Source organism: Zonotrichia leucophrys, chromosome 15, assembly GCF_028769735.1.
Source record: "Zonotrichia leucophrys gambelii isolate GWCS_2022_RI chromosome 15, RI_Zleu_2.0, whole genome shotgun sequence".
Classification (NCBI taxonomy): Eukaryota; Metazoa; Chordata; class Aves; order Passeriformes; family Passerellidae; genus Zonotrichia; species Zonotrichia leucophrys.
In genome coordinates this window covers 5,278,428-5,303,043 of record NC_088185.1, presented here as the reverse complement: position 1 = coordinate 5,303,043, position 24,616 = coordinate 5,278,428, and the positions used below count along the sequence as shown (strand labels likewise).

At 43.3% G+C, this 24,616-nt stretch overlaps 3 protein-coding genes across 5 annotated transcripts; 2 read left to right on the top strand and 1 right to left on the bottom strand.

The window, feature by feature from the left end:
• Window positions 1-2,582: 2,582 nt before the first annotated feature.
• XBP1 (X-box binding protein 1) lies at window positions 2,583-5,632 on the top strand. Its single transcript, XM_064727227.1, is given in 6 exon segments — window positions 2,583-2,856; window positions 2,939-3,035; window positions 3,112-3,243; window positions 3,729-3,806; window positions 3,809-3,892; window positions 4,630-5,632. Coding segments are annotated over 6 exon segments (1,158 nt in total). The 5' UTR covers window positions 2,583-2,647; the 3' UTR covers window positions 5,188-5,632.
• Window positions 5,633-7,371: 1,739 nt separating this feature from the next.
• On the bottom strand, window positions 7,372-14,006 carry CCDC117 (coiled-coil domain containing 117). The gene is made up of 5 exons (XM_064727228.1): window positions 13,566-14,006; window positions 12,924-12,974; window positions 12,340-12,573; window positions 10,835-10,972; window positions 7,372-10,302 (listed from the first exon to the last, which is right to left on the bottom strand). Exons 1-5 carry the CDS (start codon window positions 13,841-13,843, stop codon window positions 10,050-10,052), a joined length of 954 nt encoding a protein of 317 aa, XP_064583298.1. The 5' UTR covers window positions 13,844-14,006; the 3' UTR covers window positions 7,372-10,049.
• A 409-nt stretch (window positions 14,007-14,415) lies between these two features.
• On the top strand, window positions 14,416-24,319 carry LOC135454766 (solute carrier family 2, facilitated glucose transporter member 11-like). Of its 3 annotated transcripts, XM_064727224.1 has the most exons (13): window positions 14,416-14,691; window positions 15,004-15,074; window positions 16,062-16,160; window positions 17,687-17,847; window positions 18,515-18,639; window positions 18,870-18,999; window positions 19,491-19,639; window positions 20,477-20,664; window positions 21,180-21,290; window positions 21,401-21,502; window positions 22,028-22,103; window positions 22,508-22,635; window positions 23,540-24,319. In XM_064727224.1, exons 2-13 carry the CDS (start codon window positions 15,021-15,023, stop codon window positions 23,756-23,758), a joined length of 1,542 nt encoding a protein of 513 aa, XP_064583294.1. In that variant the 5' UTR covers window positions 14,416-14,691; window positions 15,004-15,020; the 3' UTR covers window positions 23,759-24,319. The 3 variants fall into 3 exon arrangements, with proteins under 3 accessions (XP_064583294.1, XP_064583295.1, XP_064583296.1); XM_064727225.1 differs by lacking the exon at window positions 15,004-15,074; XM_064727226.1 differs by lacking the exons at window positions 14,416-14,691; window positions 15,004-15,074; window positions 16,062-16,160 and adding an exon at window positions 16,862-17,223.
• The last annotated feature ends 297 nt before the right edge of the window (window positions 24,320-24,616 follow it).

The window sequence follows — 24,616 nt, the reverse complement described above, 5'->3', positions numbered from 1 at the left end:
TAAAATTTGTTTACAGGTTTTGAACAACCTTGTTTTAGGCTGCTAAACAGGTTCTCTTCTCATTTAATCAGCTATTGATACAGGTATGGGAACACTCCAGCTGGTGTCAACAACTTGGGGGCCTGGGCCACCATCCAAGTATTTTCAGACACACATTTGGCAAGCAAGCTCTTTGTCAGATTATCTTCTCTCTATGCCCCCCTCCTCCATTTTACTTTCCTCCCCTATTCCCCCTTTTTTCATGTGTAGATAACATTGAACACACATTTCTCTGTATCTGAGATTACACAAGGGTAAAGCCTCTCCACCTTCGTTAAACAAAATTATTTCCTCTGCTGGGTTGGCCACCTGGAACATAAAACATAAAGCTGTTTTAGCAGGAACTAATGTGGTTTCTGGCAGGACAGCCAACAGAATCCTCATTGGCACATCCTTGGTGGTGGTGCTGAACCCCCCAGCGGGGTGAAGGCAGGGTGAGAAGCATTCTTGAGTCACATGGATCACAGGATTAAATCAAATGACTGAAAAAAAGAAAAATACAAAGACCAGAATGTGTAAAGAGTGAAGGGGAAAAAAGGTGGAAATCAGAATTAAACTTGAAGACTTTTTGTTAAAACTCTCTGAAATGGTGTAAGACCAGCTTTATGAACCTTTTCTTAGGCACTCTCTTACCCAGTGACTCAACCATATATTTAATAAAACACTTTATATATCCTAATGGTATATAATATTTGTGAGCATAAATATATTCTCAGCAACTGCCCCAGAGCTCTCTTAGTACTACTAAAACCATTCAACAGGACTAGAATGCAGGGTGTCATGCCCTTCTTTTGCTAGCTATTACTGCCAACACTAATGGATGCTGTTATTATACTCAGTAACAATGGACAGCACCAGTGCCAAGGGCAGATTCCACTTTTGTTGGTTACACATCACTGTGAAGCAGCTCAGGCACCACTACCAGCACATATGTGCCTGTACTTCTGTGGGTTATTCATGATCAGAAATGTTTGTTGCAAAAGGAAACATGCTTTACATGGGCTCTGGTTCTACATAAAATTAAATAGGAAAATTAAATCACCTGCAGACAGAAGGTTAGGATTTTTCTTCAGTCATAATACCAAGACATATGGATATCTTTATGATAAATCATATCATGATAAATCAGATCTCCTCAGTATAGCTGTAAATATTACAAATCAGCAATGTTCACCCCCCTTTTCTTGCAAATAAGGGCAACTTGAAATGGATGTCTGAAATCTGAAGCAGTTGTTAATACTGAATCTGCATTTTGGTAGAAAAAAGTAACATTTTAAAGTGAGAATTAGAATTACAGAAGAAACATGAGTCCAAATCCAGAAGAGACACACAAAAGAGAAGCAGTATCTCCAATGGCCAGTGTCTCAGGGGCTTAGCAGGACCCGAACAAACAATTTTTTGCACTCTGATTAAAAGGCTTATTGAAAAATTGCCATGTTTTTCACAAAGGTGTCAAAGTAGAAAGATGAACTTTCAGCCTTAGCTCAATGTCATGCTGCAGTGCGCAAGAAAAGAACAAACACAAGCTTACAAATGCAGTTTGTTCTCTGTATCATGAAAGCCTGGCAGAACTCCAGTGCTGGAGTAATGCCAAACCAGCACACCAGCGTCTTTGATCTTCCAAAGCTCATGTTTTCCTTTAGTGTTTAACATCTCCACTAATTTAAAATCAATGTACAAATGGCTTTCAGAAATAATTGTGAGCAGCCAAAGTCTCGACATTTCATAACTATTCAGGTCGTTGGCAACTGTCACAAGTGGAAACTTGGAAAGCTGCAGGGGCTGAGCCGCCGGAGGTTCAAACACCCTCGATGCCCTGCAAACTGTGCATTGCTGCCCGTAGGTTGCCGAACACCTGCATTCCCATGGGCAGAGCATTTCCAGGCTTTGTACCTGCAAACCTTTCGTCTGAACCCCAGATTTATCGGATCTGACACCAGCCCGTGATTTCCTCCCTCAGACACCACAGGAGCGCTCACTGCACTCCCACACAGCTCTGCTGCTCCTCAGGGGACAGCAGTGCGACTCCCCTGAGGATTTCTGCATGGCCTCCTGCAGTTCCACTCATCAATCACTGACCACGCTGCTTTTTTAGTCTTCTTAGACTAAAAAGTTCATTCTTATGGCATCTGCTACAGCTCCATTCGTGGCACTTGTGTTCCTCATGATTATGCTTGTGACTACTTGTGACAGACCGGCTCCGGGAAGGAGGCCAGAGAGAGATTTCAGCTAGATCGCCACGCTAGGCCCAGCTCACTGCCTTTTCAAGGAATTTCAACTTTGGCCACCGCCATCGCGGGCACGGCCCGGGTCCGGCCCGCGTCCGGCCCGATCCCCTCGGGCCCCTCCTGGCCCCGCTCTGCCCTCAGAGCCGCCCGCAAGCCCCGCCCCTCGCCAGCGCCTCACAGCCGCAGCCCCTTGTCTGATGCAATTCGCTTCCCCCCTTGCTCGCCACCTCGGGCCAATCACGAGCTCTCTTGGCTGTGACGTCACGCGTCGCAGCCAATGAGCGAGAGCCACGATGGTAGAAATCCGGGCGGGGCGGTGCGGGGCACAGTCGGCCGCGCTGGTGACGCGAGCGGCGTGTCCCCTGTCCCGCCGTGCCGCCATGGCAGCGCTGCCCGGTGCCGCGGCCCCGCGGCTGCTCCTCATCCCTAGCAAAGCGGCCGAGGCTCCCGGCACCGCGGCCGCCCGGCATCTGTCCGTTGTCCTGCCGGCAGGAGCCGACCCCGGCCTCCCGGCGATGGAGACCGCGCAGCCGGCCCGCAAGCGGCAGCGGCTCACGCATCTGAGCCCGGAGGAGAAGGCACTGCGCAGGTGAGTGCGGGCAGCGGTGGCGGGGCTGCGGCTGTGCTTGGGGGGTGTAAGATCTCCCGCTGACGGCCGCTCTGCCCCGCAGGAAGCTGAAGAACCGCGTGGCGGCCCAGAGTGCCCGCGACAGGAAGAAGGCACGGATGACAGAGCTGGAGCAGCAGGTGGTGGAGCTGGAGGAGGAGGTAAGGGGCTGCCGGAGATGCGGGGCTGGAGCAGGGGAGGAAGGGAGCGGCCTCCCTGCCTCACGGCTCTTTGCAGAACCAGAAGCTGCTGCGGGAGAACCAGCTCTTGCGGGAAAGGACGTGTGACCTCGCGAGGGAGAACCACGAGCTCCGCTGCCGCCTGGGCTTGGATGCTCTGAAGACGGAGGAGGAGGGTGACGAGTTCCAGGTGAGCCGCCCGTGTCCGCCCCCGCCTTGGGCAGAGCTGCCCCGCTCCCGGGGCACCCTCGGGGCTCTGGGCAGGGATATGCCGGAAAGACCTTTGCCCTCCATGTGGAGGCTGTCCTGAAACTCTGTGGGTGCCGAGTGGAAAGGGGTAATGTGGGAGGTAGAAAGCTGACTAGTTCCAGGCTGGTTTAAGACAGTTTTCTCTGATTGTCTACCTTATAGAGATGAAGTAAAAACTGTAACAGTCATGTAGGTTTGTCTCAGATGTGGTGGAGAAGGTCGGGCTTTAATTTAAAAGTATCAAAATAAATGTGCAAGTGTAGGGAAGCTTTGGCTAACTTTGAAATTACCTTACCTTCAGGTTCCTACAGAACAAGCAAATAGGGAATTTTGTGTTGGAAGCCTAAGCAGAAGAATTATGATCTTGAAGATCATGTACTGTACTGCCAGAACACTCGAAATGACGGAGTTTTTGTCTTGGTACAGGTTGTGAAGGAATCCCAGGTGGATGAGATCAGATTGGTGACCGGGTCCGCTGAGTCCGCAGCACTCAGACTACGTGTTCCTCTGCAGCAGGTGCAGGCCCAGCAGTCACCATTTCTGATAGTTTCCACATGGATTCTGATGGCAGTGACTCTTCAGACTCTGAGGTGAGCATCCAGTCCTATACAAACTGTCCATGAAATTCAGAATTACTGTAGATTTAAGATTAGTGTTGTAATGTTTTGATGTTAAATCATTTGGTGCTTTCTGTTTATTCCAAATCTTGGAATGCCATTCCCTTGCATCAGAACAGCTATGTCCAATGAGCACAGGAATTCACATGAAAAAACCCAGTGCCCCACAGCTTTAGTCATGTGCAGGTCTGCCTAAGCCAGGTTTTGGTCTGTGCTTTGTGTAGCCAGCAGGCACTGTGGTGTTTGTACTTGATGGGTACAAGATCTCAAGGAGTTTCTAATAGTGGCTATAAATCTTAAATGCATGTGTAATTCCCTGGGGATTGCCAGAACCCTTACAGAAAAAGCTGTGGGCAAAGAATGACTGTGCCCTGGTACAGATTGCCCAAAAGGGTGTGGAGTCTCCCTCACTGGAGACAGTTGAGAACCATCTGGTGCAATCCTGTGCCACGTGTTCTAAGATGACTCTGCTTGAGCAGGGAAATTAGACCACATGTGGTCTACTGTGGTCCCTTCCAACCTGGCCTATTCTGTGAATTTCTGCAAGATGGGTAACTGCCTTAACTGTGTATTTGATGATATTCCTGGTAAAACAACTGTGATTGCATCAGTGTATATTAACTTCCACGTGGAGGTTAGTAGAGGCCACTTTTGGTGTTTGGCTGTAACTGTAGTAAACTGTCTTTCTAAAACTGTCTTTCATTTTGCAGTCTGATGTCCTCTTGGGCTTTCTGGACAGTCTGGACCCAGAGTTGTTTCTCAAATATGCTGATTCAGAGTCAACGTGCCTGGAAAAGCTGGATGAAGAGATCTCTGGAGAAACAAATTCCATACCAGCCGCCCTCTCTCCCTCTTTGGGGTCCCCATCAGCCAAGCTGGAAGCCATTAATGAACTCATAAGGTTTGATCACGTGTATACAAAACCCCTGGTAGTGGAGATTCCTGTTGAAGTGGCCAACCAAACCAATATGCAAGTGAAAATTGAGAAAGAAAATCTCTCTTCATCTGACGACAAGGCCATCCCTGAAGTCCCAGTGTCTGTGAAGAAGGAACCTGTAGACAGCTTCATGCCTGAACTGGGCTTTTCTCATCTGCTTTCTTCTTGTCATAGCCTTGAAGCCTCAAGCTACCTGTTGGATGGCTGTAGTGACTCTGGGTATGAGGGATCCCTGTCTCCCTTCAGTGATACATCGTCTCCGCTTGGCGCTGACCATGCGTGGGAGGACAGCTTTGCCAAGGAACTCTTTCCCCAGCTCATCAGTGTCTAACCTGTAGTGTTAACTCCCTGTCAACAACTGTCCTGTCCTGCCAGGAAATCTGCAATGCCCCTTTGGGGTGTGTGTGGGCAAAATCAAGCCCATTCAGAAAAGTGTTTCTCACCTTTACCATGCTAGTTGATGGTATGAAAAAGCCTGGGGTGTCCTGTGCTGCCCTGGCTCCCCCCAGTCAGTGTTGGCTTAGGAGAGAGGCAGGTTTGTTTCTCAATAACTTGCTCATTCTCTCTGAACCTGAAAATGTTTTGTTTTCCAGTTAAAATTTTAACACCAAAAACTAAACTGGGATATTCATGTATAGGCAACTGGGCTAGACCTTAATAGTCTCTAAGTCTTAAAGCTTCACTAAATGCTTGTTTTCCATTTGCTATGTAGAGTTGCTTTGTCCATTTAATATTTAACTGTATTGGTGCAATTAAAATGCAGTGCAGCTCACTGACCCTGTTTTGCCTTAGAACTCACTGGGGAGGGGAGAGGATCTGGGCCTTGGAGAATTTAAGTTCAGGTCCCTCAGTGTCTCATCCTGCCACAATATATTGGGGAGCACTGCTCATAAGGTGTCTGCAGCTGGGTGCTTCAGCAGTTCCCTTTTGGGGACACTGGATGTGGTAGATGGGTTTGTGTGAGGGCCAGAGCAAAACTTTCAGCCTCTGTGAGGCAGGCACGTGGCAGGAGCTTGAAGTCTGAATATTCAAAAGTCAGGGCAGTTGTGGCACCCTGGTGGCCAGCAATGCTGTCCAGAATTCTCCATCTGAGGGGAGGTGGGTGCACAGACATGGTATGAAAATGGTTGCAGGTTCTGTATTACCACAGGAAATCCTGAAGCATCAAATGGACTTGTCAGGAGCTCATTTCAAATACCACAGCAGGACTTCTCATTGTCCACATCCATTTGCTCCAGTATCCAGTATTTATCACAATATTTAAAAAGCTTGGAGAGACAGAAGAAATTTTATACTGAAGATGAGAGCTGTTGCAGGTGTTGGCACAGCTGCTCTTGGTTTCAGTGCTATTTCATGTTTTGCATTCAGTTTTGGCAAAAATAACTTGGGGTGGGGAAGAAAGAAAACCAGAGATGTTTCAGTCAGTAACATTCAAGGTGGCAGGACTGCTTTGGATTACAAGCTTGAGTAACCTAGTTTATAATGAAGGATTCCACCTGAATAGTGGGTAGAAGACTACAGCTGTGCAGTGTAACAAATTTAGATTGAAAATCCAAGTAGTCAGAAGAATAAATTGCTTTCCTTTCACGGTGGCAAATAGGGATGACTACAATAGTATCCAATTGTTGCATGTCCAAAAAAAGCAGAAGTGAGGATTTGATCTGTAGCTTTGCCATACATTTTGTAAGCACCCTTTTATGAAGCCCCAGCTCTTCCTGGCAACCATGAGCAAGCCATTTCAACATCTAAAAAATCCAAAGAAAATTGTATTACAGTCTCCTTTTCATCACAGTAGGACATGGGATGTGCTTAACATTTCAGCCTCCTTAAGCACAGGAGACAGAAATGTTCAAGGATGTGGTCTTTACTCTTTACACTGTTTTGCTTCCCCTTCTCAACAGCTCTATCCTGGCATGCTTTATCCTGACTTACTGCAAACACTGGTGTTAATAGTTGCTGAGACCTCTTCCACTAAATCCACAAAAGTAGTTCTTGTTTGGCATCTGGAAGCCTACTACCATTGAGAATCCTTATGAACACTGGTATTTTCTACTAGAATCAATTCTACTAAGATGGTACACAAAAAAAGCAAGTCTTACCTTCCAAGAAAATTACTAAAATCTGAATTTAAAACTCTACTCAAACATTCCTTAACTTTAAAAATACCTAGCTTGCTTAGTTCTGAGTCATTTTCTTCTGAAGTAAAATAAAAGATCTCAAAACACAAGCTATAGCAACACTTTTTGGTACCCCTATTGCTTTGTCAGAGGTCTTTGGATCATGACAGACTTAAAATAACTTTTCCTTCCTGGCAGCTTCAGGTTTATTCTATTCTGCTGTTGCCTTCCCTTGTCCTGGTGAATATTGTGGAGGAAAAAAGGGGAATGCCTTTAACATAACATAGTAAAATTCAAATCTTCTTAAGCCAGAAGAGAACTTCACTGTCCAGCTGAAGGACTACACATGGACTCCCAAGGTTTTATCACTCTTACCAGGAATGAAACAGTCATCTAAAAAATATTTTAGAAAATTTATTGAAAACTGACATACAAAGGGTGATTTGGTCCCAAGAGAAGACAGACCAGAATCAGATCTTTAATATTTCAAAATAATGTTTTTTCTAATACTGCGTCGCCTTTGCCATCCTGTCTGTGAACAGCATTAATAAAAGTCTTTAATGAAGACAACAACAAATGAAACTCACAAATACAGAAGTCTGTAAATGCCCACAGCTTGATCTCCCATCCAGTCACCCTCTCCAAGTGATTGCTGCAGCAAGGATCTTGCTCAGTGCTCCTGTCACTTGGTGCCCACTCTTCCATCAATTTAAGCAACTCAACCCCTCTGTCTCCTATCACAAGGGCAGAAATGCATTGTGAAAAAATGAAAGCAAATGTTTTCTATCAAAGCAAACTTTTTAGACAATTTTTTTGTCCATCTCATAGTCTTTGTCAACAGTGCACCACTCTATTCTTGTTTTAGATGGCAGGTAACAGGTCAGTGATGCCCTACAGGCATTGAATTAAGAGGAAAAACACCTCTGAAAGTCAACCTTTGGTACCAACCTAGCAGGAAAAAAAGTATGTTTAAAAGCCATCCACAAGAAATTCTGCAAATCTGATATGCAATTTGGTGTTTTTAAGAGAAAAACTACTGCATCAATTGATGTATTTAGGCCTCCCAGAGGGTTTTTTTGCATCTTCTGTTGCAGTTTCAGTGTTGCTGAGATGGTTTCATAATATTTTTGAAATTTTATCCTTTTTTTTCAATTTATTTAGGATTCAGAGCTTTCACCTAAAATACTTTAACTATAATCCAGCAAGCTAAAAACCAGTCACTTACTTGGAGGCATCACATTTTCTACCTGCAGTGACTACAGCTTTCTCCAAACTGACTGCTTTATGTTCTGCTCAACCACTGGAGCACATCAGAGGCTGTAGGTTTTAAAAGATGTTCAGCAGCTTAATAATACATAAGAAATTTTCCACAGTTCATGCAAAAGATTTATAGCAGACCCTGAAATGAAATTAGGCATTATAGCAAGACAGGCTGCACATGTTCTTCAACTTAATAAACCTTCCAGAATGGTACAGGTGTGCACTGGTTTCCAGAGTAATACCTACTCAAATGCTGGAGTGTTTTTAGTGAAACTCTAAAATGTTTTATCAAGAGACAGGAAATTTCAGACAACCTTCAACAAAAGCAGCAAGATAAACAGGGTTCAACAAACAGGTATGTTTTGAACAACCAGAAGGACTGCAAAAAGAGAAGACTGATTTTAAGCTTTCAGCTATGGGTTATTCAACAGTGAAGAATATTATCCCAAGGATTATCTTTCAGCTCTGCAGAGAAGAGTAGATTTTCTGCAGCTGCATTCCTGTGTACTTGCTCCTTTATGTTAGCAAGATGTCAAAACCAGATTGGGACATGGGACTCTGAGCAGAACCTGTTACTTGGAAAGGATTTCTTATAAAAGCCTCAGTTCAGGTATCTCTGAGAAAGCTCAAGGACTTATGAACAAAAGATAAAACCCTTAAACAACTTAGAAAACCTTAAGCATAACAAACTGCTGTGCACTGAGAAAAGGTACAAGCAATAGCTCATTGTGAGCTCCTTTCCTTGGCACTCTGTGCAGGGTAGAAAGTTCTTTTGGCATACATCTGTACAAACAATGTGAGGCTATATTATTGGCACATACTGTGGCTTAAATTTTAGGTCTAGATTCTCTCAGGAAAAAGACAGGCACCTCCTTTAGCTCACCACCAAAGCCACCAAAGGCTGGGACTTGGGTACAGACCCAGCATTTGACCCTCCCAATGGCAGCAAGCACCATCATCCCTGCTAGCTCATTTACTTATCATGTTTACCCAAATCAATGGATGCCATTCATTTCAGCAGAAGTTACACTGCCCTAATTGACTTTCCAACTCCATGCATACAGAGAATCTCAGCACAATGTAAAATCTCTTTGCTGAGAACCACTTTGGGGAAGGGAACATCAAAAACCCACAAATAAAATTTAGAAGCCAATGAACCAAAGATGACTGAAGTCAGCAGGTATCCTGCAAGTTACAAGTGCTGGCTTTACTTTCTACAAAGCAAAAGACTTATGCTCAGCTGTAATATTCCTTCCCTAGCACCCCATGGACTGTGTAATTTCTACATCTGAGTTTACATAGTAAAGTCCAAACAAATAAGATGGTGTGAAAAGCTGTATTACCAGAGGGACTGCTTTTCTATCCATGACTAGATTTGAAGATGTTTCTTCCTTTACATTTTGTAATTCAATTTAAACCAAATGGCCAAGAATAGTATGTGCACCAGTTTCAATGGCTCAGTAAGACAAAGGTGTGGCTTAAGCCACAGTTACATTCAATATTTGGATTTTATGCTTAACCAAGGGCAATTAAGAGGATATTTCACCACTAAGCAAGATGGAAAGCTACTTCCCTGTTCCAAAGGCCTCTGAATTACCTTTTCAGTAAAAATAAGAATATTTAACAGATTGGAACACAGAAATCTTAGGGTGTTTCCTGGCCACCCTATGATTGTGGTGTGCTTATGATTGTTAGTAAGAAAACAAAAAAACAAATAATATAACTTCAGATTCACACATCAAACCAGAAAAAATCATCAAAAAAACATCAACAATAGGCATCAGAAGCTCACCACTTCCAGTCTAAAGTCTGGCATCTACAACTCCATTTCTTCTTCTGCACACCCAGATATTCCCAAACTAGCATATGGATCTGGAGACATGGCAGTCTGTTGTGATCCAGGGAACGTTTCAGTCTGTGGGTCAAAAGGAGCTCTTGGTATTGGCTGCTTAGCTTGACATACTTCTGTACTCTGCTGCTTGAAGTTCTTAACAGAAACAGACTTCAGTTTATCTGTCATAAATTCAGGAAGAGGTTTCCAAAGCACGAGTTCCATAGAAGGACGGCTCCTAGAAGGGATGGAGTTTCAGTAAATTTTAAGTTTTCCAATGAGAACTATTAAATGCAGAAGACCTTCATCCTTTGAGCTAGCCTGGAACCATAGTCCAGAAAATAAATACCTTTTTCCCCCCCTCTATTAAATTTCCTCTTCCCTATTCCCTAGTTCCCTTATTTCTAGTTCTAACCTTGTATTTCTTCTCTTTTTTTTGCACCAAACTTGACCACTGTTGGTCACACTTCAAGATCTCATTTTGGAAATTCATATACAGAAACCCAAAACTGATACTGGTTCACTCCACAAATTTCAGTCTGTAGAAGACATGAGGAGTACAAAACACATACTTGATGACCACTACAGTCACACTTATTTCTTTTTTACATCAGGACAGTTTTTCCTCTTTGAACCACATGAATGGTCTGTTACACAATGCTGGCTGCATCAAGCAGTAATCAAGGACATCTCCATAAACATGAAACGAGGTCTCTCTTTTCATTTGCACATGTTAGCTACATAGCACCATGATTTCCTCCAGAACTTACATAGATTCTATTATTTTCTTTGTCAGGACTTCACCAAAATCCCTCTTCATCCCTTTCTTAAGGGTATCTGACAGGATAAGAGTGGGCAGATTGCTAACATTTCCATCAGCATGAACTTCCTCATCTTCATCAATTATCCTAGGAATGGAGGGGGAAGAGGGAGATAAACACTATTGAGCAAACTGTTATCAGGAACATCTCTGCAGACTACAGTCACATCTTTGTGCTCTGCTCTGTGCACATCTCTGACCTGGCCTGGGTACCAGGAGCAGCAGGGCTGTGCTAACATGAGTGAGTCTCTCTCTCTTGGGCCAAAACACCCTGAGGAGGACTCACAGAAGCCACTCAAACAGTAATGCCACTCCTGGTACCTGAGCTAGCTTTGTTACCCCTGTGTTATCCCAGCAGTGTCACTGCAAACATGCACTGAGAGAAAATAAACTCCCTCCAAGGGGAACTGAATGATTCAGTCACATTACACAGGTGAGTCTCAGCTATGCAGCTGCTTCACCTGCTCAATTCCCCAAAACTGGAATTGAGAATTATTGCACTGAAAATAATGCTTCACTTTTCACAAGGCTGTGCCAGTTCCTAAGATTAAATCAGCACAAATTGGTGAAGTGTTTAGAACAAATGGAAGCATCTCCTTTGTTTTTGGTTTTTGTTTTATAGAAAATTTAGCAGTGTAGCTGGGAAGAATAGGGAACAATCCTCCAAGAAGACCAAAGCAGACACAGACAGATAACAGAGACAGATTTCACTACTCTGATTTACCCATTAAAAAAATAACAGTCTAACAGTACCTTGCTTCTCCTTATGCATCATCTATGGAGTAATCTACAATTTTTTTTTTTTTTTTTTTATAACTTTAGGCTTTTCTAATCATCTGCAGTGGTCATTTTAGATATTTTGGAATACCAGCTCACCTGCAATCACCTGATACATACACATGCCATTCCCAAAATTTTCCAAGGGCCAGAATGCACAGTAAATTTAATAAAAACCACAGCAGACTGTCTATAGTCACCCAATTACCCTCATGACACCATCAGCAAGATGAATCTCAGCCTTATGTGCAGAGAGACCTCTTTGGTTCATGCTACTCCCTCCACTGACAAATTCACATCTATTTTAAGTTTAAATCACAGAACAAGCTGCAGTTGGTTGAAAAAAACTGAGCTGAAGCCTGAGCAGGTAGATGTTAGAATTTGAGCTTCTGGATGCTCACAGAAGAGCATTAAACCAAATTATGGTATATTGGAGCTGCATAATGATTGTGAGCAGGGTGTTATTTACTCAGCATCTCCTGCTCTAGCACCCAAAATTTCAGATCAGCCTGAAGACTCACAGGACCATAGGTAGCCTAAAATTAAATAATTTGAACAGAAGGTTGACCTCAGACTTACAGCAGTGTTATCACACTGCTAAGTGCTAGATTTACCCCTGAATGCCCACCAAAAAAGGGAAAGCTCAGCAAAGCCAGGCTACTCAATCCCTGCATTTACCTGTCCTCAATTTCCTGAAGTTTCCTGCGAGCAACCTCGCATTGCTGTTCCCCCATTGTCTGATCCATTTCTTCACAGGGAATTTCTAACATGGCAGTTTCAGGACCGCTGCCACCATACTGACTTGCTACCTCCCCAGCTGCCTGCTGACCTGCACAAAGAATCCATTCTTCAGTGTTGGGATTCAAAGGGCAATTTTTGGTTCCTGTCAGTCTCTTCTTCCGCACAGGACAGCTAGGAAACAAAGTAAGTTTACAACTGTCAAAAAAAGAAACGTGGCATTCTACAGGAACAAATGTAAAGTGCATTTCAGCAGCTTTGACACACTGTGGCAAAGCAACCTCAACAAAGAAAATAAATCCACATTGCTCTTAGTAAAATGTGAGTACCTATTCAGGAAAATCAGTGCCACACAATTAATTAGGTAACAGAAATGGATTTGGGCTCATGTGCAATTCAAGGGAAGAGCTCCAAAGGGAAACAATGATAGATTTCCTTCCTGTTTGTATTGTAGGTGAGATGTGCTCAAACAAAACAAAAAGCAAATCAGGATTTTTCAGGCTATAAAAGACAAATTAATTTACCCTTCTGCCTCTTCTTCTAGCTTATGCTTCCTTCCACATCGCACAGAGACACTACAAAAGAAAAACAGTTACTTAGCTTCAAATTGTATCTTTTGGTTACACTGATAGTGTCAAACAATATTTTTCCCCTTTTAAAATTTCATCTGAGATCAATGGTGACAGTGTGTCACCAGCTGTGATGGGAATAAAAGTTTGGGACAATAAATAACCACATTGTTACAAAGGAAGTCAAAGGTGGCTGTAATTGCTCAGTTCTCTGAACAGAATACCATGCTAATTTCTTCATTTCTTCTCCTTTATATAATTTAGTTTTCCATAAGGGACCAATTTTTTGCTCTAAAATTCAAATGCTTCAAGAAGCAATACATGACCCAGCTTGTGTCTCTTAATACTCTATATCACAGGGACATACTGAAAAAATACTAAAACAAATAAACGAATTTGAAAGTACGCAAATATGCTGGTTCTTGCCTTTTAAACGGCTTCTTCATCCCCCACCAGCCAGCTTCAAGGTTCTTAACCGAGCACAAGACAATTTTGTAACCTCCTACCAGCGCAACACTGCTACAAGAAACAAATCCCAAAGCAAAGCACCCGCGGCAGTTCCCCCCAGCCTGGGCCCGGAACAGCTCTGGCACTTACTGGCTGCGGCTCCTGCTGAAGGAGCTCACCGGGGCCACCGTCAGCCCCTCGCTGTGGCTCCCGAGCGCGGCCAGCGAGGCCAGGTCGAAGCTGCTCTGCAGACAGAGGCCGGAGGGTCCGTCCACGCCGTCGTTTCCGATCCCTGCCATGACCATGCCGGGTGGCTGCAGACGGCCGTGGCCGCCGGCTAAGGGCTCCGGGGCAGCGGCCGGCGCTGTGGGGAGCTCCACGGCCGGGCCCGCCGGGATGCCCTGGAAGGATCTGCCTAGCGCTGCCATTTCCTGCTGCGGGGGGCAAAGCGCACATCAACGCCGCAATCCGCGCTGCGCCACACGCCGGCCCTGCCCGAGGCGCTCCCGCACGAAACCTCTTCCGCCCGTCGCGCTCACCCGGGCCGAGCCGGGCCCGCGGCTGCGGCCGCCGCTACAGCCCGGGTCCTTCCAGGCCTTTCGCCGCGATCCGATAAGGACCCGCGGGCACTGTGGGAGCTGTAGTCCCGGGCTCTGGGAGACCTCTGGGAGTTGTAGTCCCGAGTGCTGTGGGACCTATGGGAGTTGTAGTCCTGGGTGCTGTGGGAGATGCGCTCTGAGAGCGGGCGGGCTCCCCGCCGCAGCCCGTGAGGGGGCGCCGCGGGCTCTCCGCCGCCGTGGCCCGTGAGGGGGCGCCGCGGTGTCCCCGAGAGTGCCCGAAGAGCCCCTCTCTTGTCCGTGGCCCGTGAGGGAGCGCCCACCGCGGGCTCCCCGAGAATGTCCGAACAGTCCCTCTCTTGTCCGTGGCCGGTGAGGGAGCGCCCACCGCGGGCTACCCGCCGTGGCCCCTGAGGGGGCGCCGCGGGGTCCTGGTCCTGGCCCTGGCCCTGGCCCGTGTGGGGGCGCCGTGGGCTCCCCGAGAATGTCTGTACAGTCCCTCTCTTGTCCGTGGCCCGTGAGGGCGCCGTGAGCTCCCCGAGAATGTCCGTACAGCCCCTCTCTTGTCCGTGGCCCGACCTAATCCCCGCAGCGGGGCGGGCACGGTCCGGCAGCCAAATCCCGGTCAGCTGAGGAGCTCAGGCGGGCTCCGGGAGGTGGTGAGCGGAGCGGAGCGGAGCTTCGGGCGGCAGGAGGGAGGGATGGCGCCCCGGCACACGGTAACCGCCCGTCCTTGTCTTTGGTCGCGGGAGGCTGCGGGTTCTGTGCGGGGTTAGAGAAGGACAGTGCATGTACTCAGTGTAAGAGGTGGGAAAGCTCCCTGAGGCTGCTGTGAGGCTTTATCGAAGTTGGATATCCCTGTCACAAAGTTCGGAACCCTTCAGGAGAGTCCCAATGGGCTGGGAGAAAAAATCCAAAACCAATCAAACAAAACGACAACAAAAAGTAAAGCTGTGTCTTAATACATTAGTAACTTAAGTTCTTTGGCACTTCTTTTTTTTCTGTAACATAATTTATTAAATTTTGCAAAGGAAATCTAATTCGGCCCATGCTCAGAATGGAGCACCAGCCCCTGCTCAGAGGGTCTAGCTCGCCCTGCAAGGTAAGCAGAACCATCCTGAAGGTGGATCCTGCAGAGGTTGTGGTTTTAGCAATGGTGTACAGATGTAAAATGTGTGGGAATTTCATATTAGCTTTTGAATATAAATACTTTAAGTGATTAGACTTGTAAGATTTTGCGCTTTCCTTGGACACCTGGCTGTGTGAGAAAGTGGAAGCTGTAAAAGCATCTTTCTGATTCTGGTGTTTTACATTGAATACAAATAGAATTTTGTTTGTGTCATGTTTTCGGAATGAAGTGAACGCCCTTATAAACTGTCAGGAGTTCAGAACACATGAGGCTGTTATCTGTGCTCTCTCCTAACTCCAATGTCAGACAGCAGACAGCATACCAATGTCATGAGCCCAGCTGATTTGGGCAGGAAGAACGAAAGATCTGTCATAATAAAACCTAAGTTATATGATGTATGTTCATTATTTTGTGTTGCTTGTTTGTTTATTTTCTGTTCCTTCTAGATTCCTGGCTGTACCCATAAAACACACAAAATAGGTTTACAGTACTTAGTTACTATAAGGGTCTGAGTGCGCAGTGCCAGTATTTACCACATCAATTTTGGTTTTTTCTACCATACTCACTGCAGCCCTTACTTATAACTCTTAATTCATTGCTTTGGTTGACATTCAGAGAAACACTTTTTATTCTTGGAAACTGTAAGGAAATGTTAATTGGATTTTACTTTAATAAGATCAATTTCAACTGGCAAATTTCAGGGAGGGAGGGAAGAAGGAAGTGTTGATGAATTATCTTTAGGGAGGACACAGCTCTGTCAGAATACAGTACAATATCGGGAATAACTCAGCATTTCTGGGAACTGGTCCAAGAATGAGAATGATGAAGAATTAGTCTACATACCTAACAATGAGAAATTCAGGGAATAGAAGTTTATTAAAAGAAATATGTACAGCCTTTATATATGAAGGAATTGGAAATTTGATCACTGAAGTGTCTTGATTTTCTTTTGCTCCCCAGCTCCCCAGCTGGACGTTGTTCCTGGCTGTTTGTGCTGTTGGAATTGGAGGCACCTTTCAGTATGGGTACAATGTCTCTATTATCAATGCACCCACTCAGGTAAAAGCTCATCTTTTGTTCACTGTTTCCTCTCTGAGCTCGGCCACGAGGCCAATCGTGCTTTTGCTGTGATCACAGAGGGAACTGAAGCACTTCTTCCTCTCTTATGAAGGAATCTTGTTCATTTCCTAAGTGGTTTCATGTGCATTTGTCTGTGAGTACCTCCTGTCAGAGCTATTCTGTGTCAGACAAAAGTGCCAAATAGGCTACATAAATACCTTTATTATTAGAAGGATTAACTAAGTTATATATTTTTTGGTTACTAAAATCACCCAGAGCACTAAGGGTAGAATAGACCAGAACATTTTCAGTTGGAAGGGACCTACAATGACCATCTAGTCCAACTACCTGATCACTTCAGGGCTGACCAAAAGTTAAGTGTATTAACAGCACTGTCCAAATGCCCCTGGAGCATTGACTTGTCTGGGAAGCCTGTTCTTCTGCTTGACCACCCTTTCTCTAGGATATCACCACTGTTTCTCCAAATGTCAAATTTAAACCTCCCCTGACACAGCTTTGAGCCATTCCCATTCTTTCTATCACAGGGAGAAAGCATAGTTACTATTTACAGGTGTCCATCACAAAGCATATTACTGAAAAAGATCTCCTTAGGGAATTAAAATGTTCCATCTGTAGTGGCTGAGTATCTTGTAAATATTTTCACTTGTTACTTGAGCGTTCTTTGCTGTAGCCTCCAGGATTCTGCATATTTTGTGGATGACTCAAGGATCTGAGCAAATGTTCTTGTGCAAGTGGTGGGTATCAGTTTTTTGCTACCAGCTGATTTATTTGCTTGGGAAACTGTGAAGACTGAATTTGCTTCAACATTGTATACTTTTCACAAAATTTAAAAGGAGCTGTTTGTGAAAGAACAGGTCATATGCTGGGAACAGAGGGAGAGTCCAAGAAGTTTATTCTTCTGTAGTCTTTGTTTGCAGGCAAAGAACAGGAGCCTCTGATTGCAGATACATGCCAGTTCAAGTGTTTCTAAAGGCAAATTTTAGAAAACCAAGCATGTGGAATAACAGCCTCAAAGTTCTGACACATGAATACTCTAAGAAAGGTGGAGTATTATTAGAGCTGAAAAAGGGATTTTACTATGACTCTTTGGATTACACTGAGGCAGGGAGATTTAGACCAAGTGTCAGAATAAGTCCCCTGACAGTAAAATTTTTTAGGTTGAAAAGCCTCTGTGCTGTGAGAAGTTCCTAAAAACAGTAGGGCCAACCATCCACCCTGTTCAGAAGGACCTCAGAGTCTCTCATGGCTGTGCATGTCAGGGTTGTGTTTCTCCTCTGCTGCAGCACCTGAGGCAGGCACAAAGAGCTGCTCAGCAGCCTTTGAGGTGTGTGGGGAGTAGGAAACACAAAATCTTCCTTGTGGTCAAGGAAAATTCTGCCAGTCAGCTGATATCTCTTAGAATTAACCCCTAGAATTAATTTTCAGGATTGGGGTGCAAGTTATTTGTAGTGCTGTGTGTAGGGCTGTACAAAATGCTCCACATTCATCACTCTTTTCTCCTGCAGCATATACACAAGTTCTTAAACGAGACCTGGAGCAGTCGTTATCACAGGGAGCTAAATGCAGATTTGCTGACTTTTCTTTGGTCTGTCATTGCTTCCATCTTTTCCCTCGGAGGCCTCTGTGGAGCCCTGATTGGAGGCAGCATGGCCATACGCCTGGGCAGGTCAGTTGCAGCAGCAGACATCAAAACAAGTTTGCTTTTCCTGCCTTCCCACTGGAATAGAAAGTAAATAAATGGGAAAAGAGTGGGAGAAAAGAGTACCTTGGAGAAAGTTTTTTCACTTTAAAACTGATTTTTCTAGTAGAATTTTACAGTTTATTCCAATGTGGCTTTCAAGGATGAGCCCTGAATTATGACCTTTGTCTTTGCATTACATTTACTGAAATCTGAGCAGGGGAATGCACACAGAGTGTGTTGGAAACATGAATTTCCCTCTGACACATTTGCAGCCCTTGTGCCAGTAAGGACGTGCTGCTTCATCTGTTGCACTTCATTTGTTTAAATAAAGAAACCCCACTCCTACCTTGTCAGGAATTTCTGTCATATTTATACATTATTCTTATGTTTAGACATTTTAAAAACATAAGCAGTTGTATCAGATATCTGGGTTTCCAGGGGATAGCATGTTTGTTCAGTATAAAGTCCATTTATCTCCCCACATTATCAGAAAAAGAAAACTGTTTAAAAACCCACATTATTACAGATTTCCATAATGTCTGGGTGAGACATCTGGGGGTTTTTTGTTTGTTTTAATCAGTTTTTGTTTTTTCTGTGGTGTATCATTATTATTTTTATTTTATTTTATTTTATTTTTGTTCCTCCTTTTTAGGAAAGGAGCTCTTTTGATGAATAATGTTATAGCAATACTAGCCTCCATTTTAATGGGGATCAGTTTTCCTACAGGATTGTTTGAGTTACTGATTGCTGGAAGGTTTTTGATTGGCATAAATTCAGGTGAATGATTTCTTATTCCTACTATCAATAAACTATGGTGAATGATAAATTATTGTTATTTCTGATCCTTTAGGTTTTTGATGAAAATGTTCTGTAGTTTAGCTTGGAATCTGAAGGCAGCTAAATGAATAGGAAATTAATTAGGTCCCATTTTGTATGTGTTTTGCTTTAGTAACTCTTTGCAAATCAATTCCTATTGATAGGAAAATGTTTTTTCCATTTACTTGCAGGTGTTGGGCTCTGTGTGCAGCCTCTTTATATTGGGGAGTTTGCCCCAAAGCACCTCAGAGGTGGCTTGGCCATGGGGACTTCCATCTTTCTGACTGGGGGAATTCTGACAGGACAAATAATTGGTTTGAGGTAAGAAATGTTTGAGGGGTTTTTTTCCTGTTTTGTGTTATTCCTGTGTAAAGAATTCCAATTTCCTACAGCTCATTGCAGCACATTCCTTGTGGCATTGCGGCATTAGAATTCACACAAGGTACTTCAGGAGAAGAAAATCTTGAGTCACCTTATTCCTACAACTGCCATCAGTGCTGTGTCCTCAGGGGAGTAGTGTCAGTTCAGATGGGTCACCACAACAGCATCAGTAAAGCAGCCACATCTGAGCTGAGTTCATGTTTTCTGCCAGTTTCTTGCTGGAGACAGTGAATGTTGGCAAGGACTTGAGAGCAAAGGACTCACATTTCTGTATCACAGCACTAGCACTGCTTTTGTCCCCTGTGTGATCAGAAGTTGCTCAGGCTTCATCCAGCTGGAACTTAGAAATTCCAAGAGCAGAGACTGCACTAAATAGTAACCAATAGCAAATTATTCCATTTCTTTGCCTTCTTTTTCCACATTTCTGACAGAGAATTATTGGGTGGAGAAAAGCACTGGCCTCTGTTGCTATCCAGCAGCTGTATTCCAGCATTAGCCCAACTGTTATTCCTTCCATGGTTTCCTGAAAGTCCCAGATATCTTCTTATTGACAGAGGTGATGAGCTGAGCTGTGCCAAAGGTAATATCTGTACTTTCTGTTCTCCAGAAGGGTACAATGAATATATTGAGTTCCAGATTCTCCTTTTATCTTTATCCACACAGCACAGTTGTATCCTAGTGCTTTTTGGCCCATGTTTTACCTCCAGTGAGCTTATATGGAAGAAGGCATTGAGGAACTCAGGAGCCCATAATGGGTTATGAACAAAACTTTATTATCCTCTTTCAAATGTAAGGTCATTGACTGAAGCTCCAAGGTGATTACTCTCAGTGGAAAGTTCATTATCAGGATCATCAAAACTCCTGTTGTTGACCTTAAGGAGACAGATTGTCATTTGAGATATGTTTAATCATGAAGATTTTAAAGGAACCGATGCTGTATAGTCTTTAAGACCATTTGTAAAGATTTTAGTCTGGGATCCAAATGACTTCTGATTATATTTGCCTTAGGAGAAGAATTTTCTGTCTTTGCTCCAGATCACTAACTGCATCCATTGGCAACATTACAGTCAAGGCCATAACAAAGGACTCAATATCTGCCTAGAATTTAAGCAAAATTAATCAAAATGGCAAGAATGTCCTTTAAGGAAAAGACTATTTGAAGGTCTGAGGTTCAGATACAAAATATTTTGCCTGGTGAATATTTCAAGGCCAGATATTCCTCTAAAAAGAAGGAAAAAAATGCCACAGAATTCTCCAAATCCACCACAGTGAAAAATGTTGAGAAAACATCAAGGAACAAGCAAGTCACAACGCAGATTTTTCATATCCTAACAAAAGCCAGGTCATAATGAAAAGAGCTTATTTCCCAGGAGCTGTGGGTAATAGATAAATGTAAATTATTTTTTTCTATTTGTAGCTTTGAAGCGATTTCATGGTTCCTCAGAGTACCGCAGGGAGCTGGAGGACATCCAGCGGGAATGCTTTGCCTTGGAGGGGGAGAAGCCCAGGAAGCCCTGGCAGTTGTTCACTGACCCTGCTGTGAGATGGCAGCTCATCACTGTCATCGTGATGACCATGGGCCAGCAGCTCAGTGGCATTAATGCTGTAAGAGTGAAAACAGCTTAAATAATTATTTCATTTCCACCTGGTTTTCATCTATTTATTAACACAAAGGATCCACATAGAGAAGCTCAGCAAAATGGGATAAGTAGGAAAGAATATCCTTGCATTATTTTGTTGTTTCCCTTTAATTTTTTTTCTCATTTCTGTGTTTCTGGTATGCAAACTTTTCTAAAGAATGACTTGATACCTCCTCTGAAAAGGAAATAAAGGTGGATCAGTTTATTGAGTGTGTCTGGTTTAAGAATATAAAGCATATTCAGTAAGTTGAATAATCCTCTTGGCTTTTATGATAGCAATATGTTTACTTAGACCTGAATTTAACAGATTGTTATTACTGCTTATGTTGAATTAGTAACTCACAACATAAAGTACACTCATCTATATGTTTGGTATGAACATGACTTTGTTTCCAGACAATGTTTTAAATATCAGAAAAATCTCATTGTTTGTTTTTTGGTGGTTTTTTTTTGTTTGTTTGGGTTTTTTTTCTGTTGTAGATTTATTTCTATGCAACTTACGTTTTTGAACAAGCTGGGATCGTGGCAGAAAAAATCCCATATGTGACCCTTGGCACTGGAGTTTGTGAGTGTCTCACAGCCCTCTCCTGTGTAAGGAGCACTTTGTTCTACCTCCCAGTACAAACAGTAATGATTCTTCTTGAAGAATATTGGTAAAAATGAGATCAGTATATTAACAGAAGGTTGTATCTTATCCACAGGGTTTACTGATAGACTATGTGGGAAGAAGATGCCTTATCATTGGGGGTTATCTCCTCATGACTCTCTGGTGCACCGTTCTGACCTTCTCTCTGACTTACCAGGTGCAAAGGACTCGTTCCTGTTACCCAGTGTGACTGAGGAGTGAAAAGGGCACATGGTGACACAGTAAGGGGGAATGGGTTTAAACTGAGACTAGGGTTAGATGAGGCATCAAGGAAGAAATAGAGAGTGCTGAGGTCCTGGCACAGGGTGCCCACAGAAGCTGTGGCTGCCCCATCCCTGGAAGTGTCCAAGGCCAGGTTGGATGGAGCTTGGAGCAACCTGGGATAGTGGAAGGTGTCCCTGCACATGGCCAGGGGTGGGATGGGATGAGCTTTAAAGCCCCTTCCAGCCCAGCCCACACTATGACTACAGAATTCTATTATATGATTTAGTAAAAATTATTGAATGAACACTATTTAATTTCTCTGAAGCAGAACTGTTAAATAAATTAGCTGTAAAAGAGTAGTGAAAGACTGCTGGTCTCAATTGAAATAAAATACAGAAGGAAACATAACAGTTAAGCCAGACTTTAAAACTGGATTATCAAAATCTGAACTAAACCTTCTCATTGTCTTCTGTTTCAGGAGCTGTACTCCTGGGTGCCTTACATGAGCATGATGTGTGTGTTTGCCTTCATCTTGAGCTTTGGGCTGGGCCCAGGTACTGCACAGGAACGTGTGTGAGTGGGGAAGGTCTGGGAGGGCTGGGGTGTCACACAGCCAAGAGGCCTTTGCAGAACCCAAGTGAGGCCATCCTGTAGCCCAGAGCTGAGGCTTACCATTGCTGATTCTGGGGGAGCTACACATGAGGGAGGGCTTAGCTCTGCCCTTCAGAGCAGGAGGTTCCACACTTGTCAGAAGGGGCCTGCTCCCTGATCTGTGCTGCTGAAATGGGGCTGTGTTTTAGTGGGAAACTTCCTGCAAGGGCAGCAGCCTCAGAATTGTGCTGTGAGGAATTATAATAGATCAGCTAATGGCATATACAAAAGCAATCAATCTTTTGTAGCATTGGAAGTACCTCAGATGGACATTCAGCACAATTCTCTGTTTCTGAACCATCCCCAGGTGGCATAACAAACACCCTGACAGCTGAGTTATTTGTACAGTCCTCACGTCCTGCTGCCTACATGATTGCAGGCACTGTGAGCTGGATTAGTTTCTTCACAGTTGGGATGCTCTTCCCCTTCATAGTGGTGAGTATGAACAGCACAATTTCCATTTCACCTGCTCCCAGCTTCCATCCCATTGCTTGTATTGTATTACATACACTTGTATATATAATTCACACTTGACCAGGATGCACACTGCCCCTCAAATGAGTTTAACTAGATTCAGTCCCTCTTAAAAGTATTTTTTGCACATCACAAACTTCAATATAACATGATAAATGAAAAGTAAAGGAATGCAATGGAGGGCAGTGCTCATGTTCAGATGAAAAAAACCAGAAGGTATCAAAGGCAGAAAAACTTAATCAGATACTGAGATTTAAACAAAACATTTTTTAATAGTGCCTTGTGCTTTTATGGCAAAGTAACGTTCAGGTGGTACCTGTGGCCAGTAAGTCACATCCCTGAGAACTTGCTGAACTGAGAGTTCTGTAAGCAGATTATGAGGAAAGGCAAGACAGGCTTTCATCTCCAGCTTTGTATTTTTAGTTTTAGCACATGTTCTTGACAGCAAAATGAGCAGGAACAGCATGAATCTGGGTATCTGGATCTGCTTGTCCTTTCTTCATGGTTTAGCTCTGCTTCTCAGTAAGACAGTTGGTTTTTTGTAATGCACAGCATTGAAAAATATTAACATTCATAGAAATTTAAATTACATATTATTTAAACTGTGTGACAGATAGCAAATGTTGACTTCTAGATTGTGACATTTGACTGTTTAAATGGTTTAACTTATTTTAAAAATAAAAGCCTATTGCACAGCCCTTGACAGTCATTTATCTAAAAAGTTACAAGTAAAGATTAGGTAGAATGACTCCTTTTAGAAAAACATCTGAGCAGCAATGTTAAGTGTAAATGGAAACAAAAAGCTTATTTTCTCAAACCTACTATTATTACTCTTGAAATATGTTGCAATCACATTTATTTTCAGAATGGACTGAAGCAGTATTGTTTTGTGGTGTTCTTATTGGAGTGCTTCTTTGTTGCTGCTTTCATCTTCCTCATAATTCCTGAGACAAAAAACAAATCTTTTCTGGAAATCAAAAAGGAATTTAACAAGCTTAACTTTGGAAAAAATGCCAGGAAAAAGGAAACAGAGCTTTATGAAAGAAGACAACTCCAAGATGAATTTTTAAAGGTTTCTGCATAATTTCACAAATGCAACAGAACTTCAGTGAGAATTACGAACCTTGTAATCCATGATCAAGTGGCTTATTAAATCTTCCTGTGTATTTAGAGGAAGTGTAACTAAAGGCAAGTTAGCACTGCTGTTAAAACATGTATTGCTGAAATACTATTGACAACATATTGTATTATCCACAGAAAACTTGATCTTTAGCTGTAACCTGGTGCTGTAGGGATGCAGAAATGTCAGGGAGGATGTTCAGTGAGCTCCTCTGGCAGATTTCTGCAGAGAATTCAGCAATTCTTGCATTTCAAAGCCCTGTATTGAGTTTGGGTCATTGGGGACATCCAAATGCTTTGCTGAGTGTAATATTCTGAGTTCTTGTTAAGACCTACACAAGAACAGATAGCTGATATTTGAAACATTATATTTTATGTAGAAATAGTGTAATTTAGTTTCTGTTTTTCCAGTTATGTAACTTTGAAAGCCCTAAAGACATTCCTCATCCAGTCCTACTACTGTACTGTGCAATGAAAGTACAGCACTCTCTGATTACTGGTATTTGTAATAAAAACTTTTATCCTGATAAAAGACTGCCTGGGGTTTCAATTTGGTTTATTCTTTCCCCTAACCTATCATCTTAACATTTTAAACTATGCAACAGGGTAAAACTTCTTCTAGTTTTGGAGGTTAGTTCTCATGAGACTGAGATCTACATACCCAAAAGCATGAAGGAGCAGAGAGGACAGATGACAGGAATTAAATACTTTTTACCTTTACAGGGAGCCTGTAGGACATGCTGAATGAGCCTTCTGCCCCCTCTCCAGTATTTTTTCATGGACTCTTTTTCAACTTAAAATAAATTCTTCACATGTTAGGAAG

Coding starts and splice junctions, on each gene's coding strand:
- CCDC117 (XM_064727228.1), bottom strand. CDS start 13,843: ATGGCAGCGCTAGGCAGATCCTTCCAGGGCATCCCGGCGGGCCCGGCC. Junction 12,975..13,565: donor TTCAGCAGGAGCCGCAGCCA/GTAAGTGCCAGA, acceptor TTTCTTTTGTAG/TGTCTCTGTGCGATGTGGAA. Junction 10,973..12,339: donor CTTCAGGAAATTGAGGACAG/GTAAATGCAGGG, acceptor CTCCATTCCTAG/GATAATTGATGAAGATGAGG.
- LOC135454766 (XM_064727224.1), top strand. CDS start 15,021: ATGCTCAGAATGGAGCACCAGCCCCTGCTCAGAGGGTCTAGCTCGCCC. Junction 17,848..18,514: donor ATGGCCATACGCCTGGGCAG/GTCAGTTGCAGC, acceptor CCTCCTTTTTAG/GAAAGGAGCTCTTTTGATGA. Junction 19,000..19,490: donor GGACAAATAATTGGTTTGAG/GTAAGAAATGTT, acceptor CATTTCTGACAG/AGAATTATTGGGTGGAGAAA.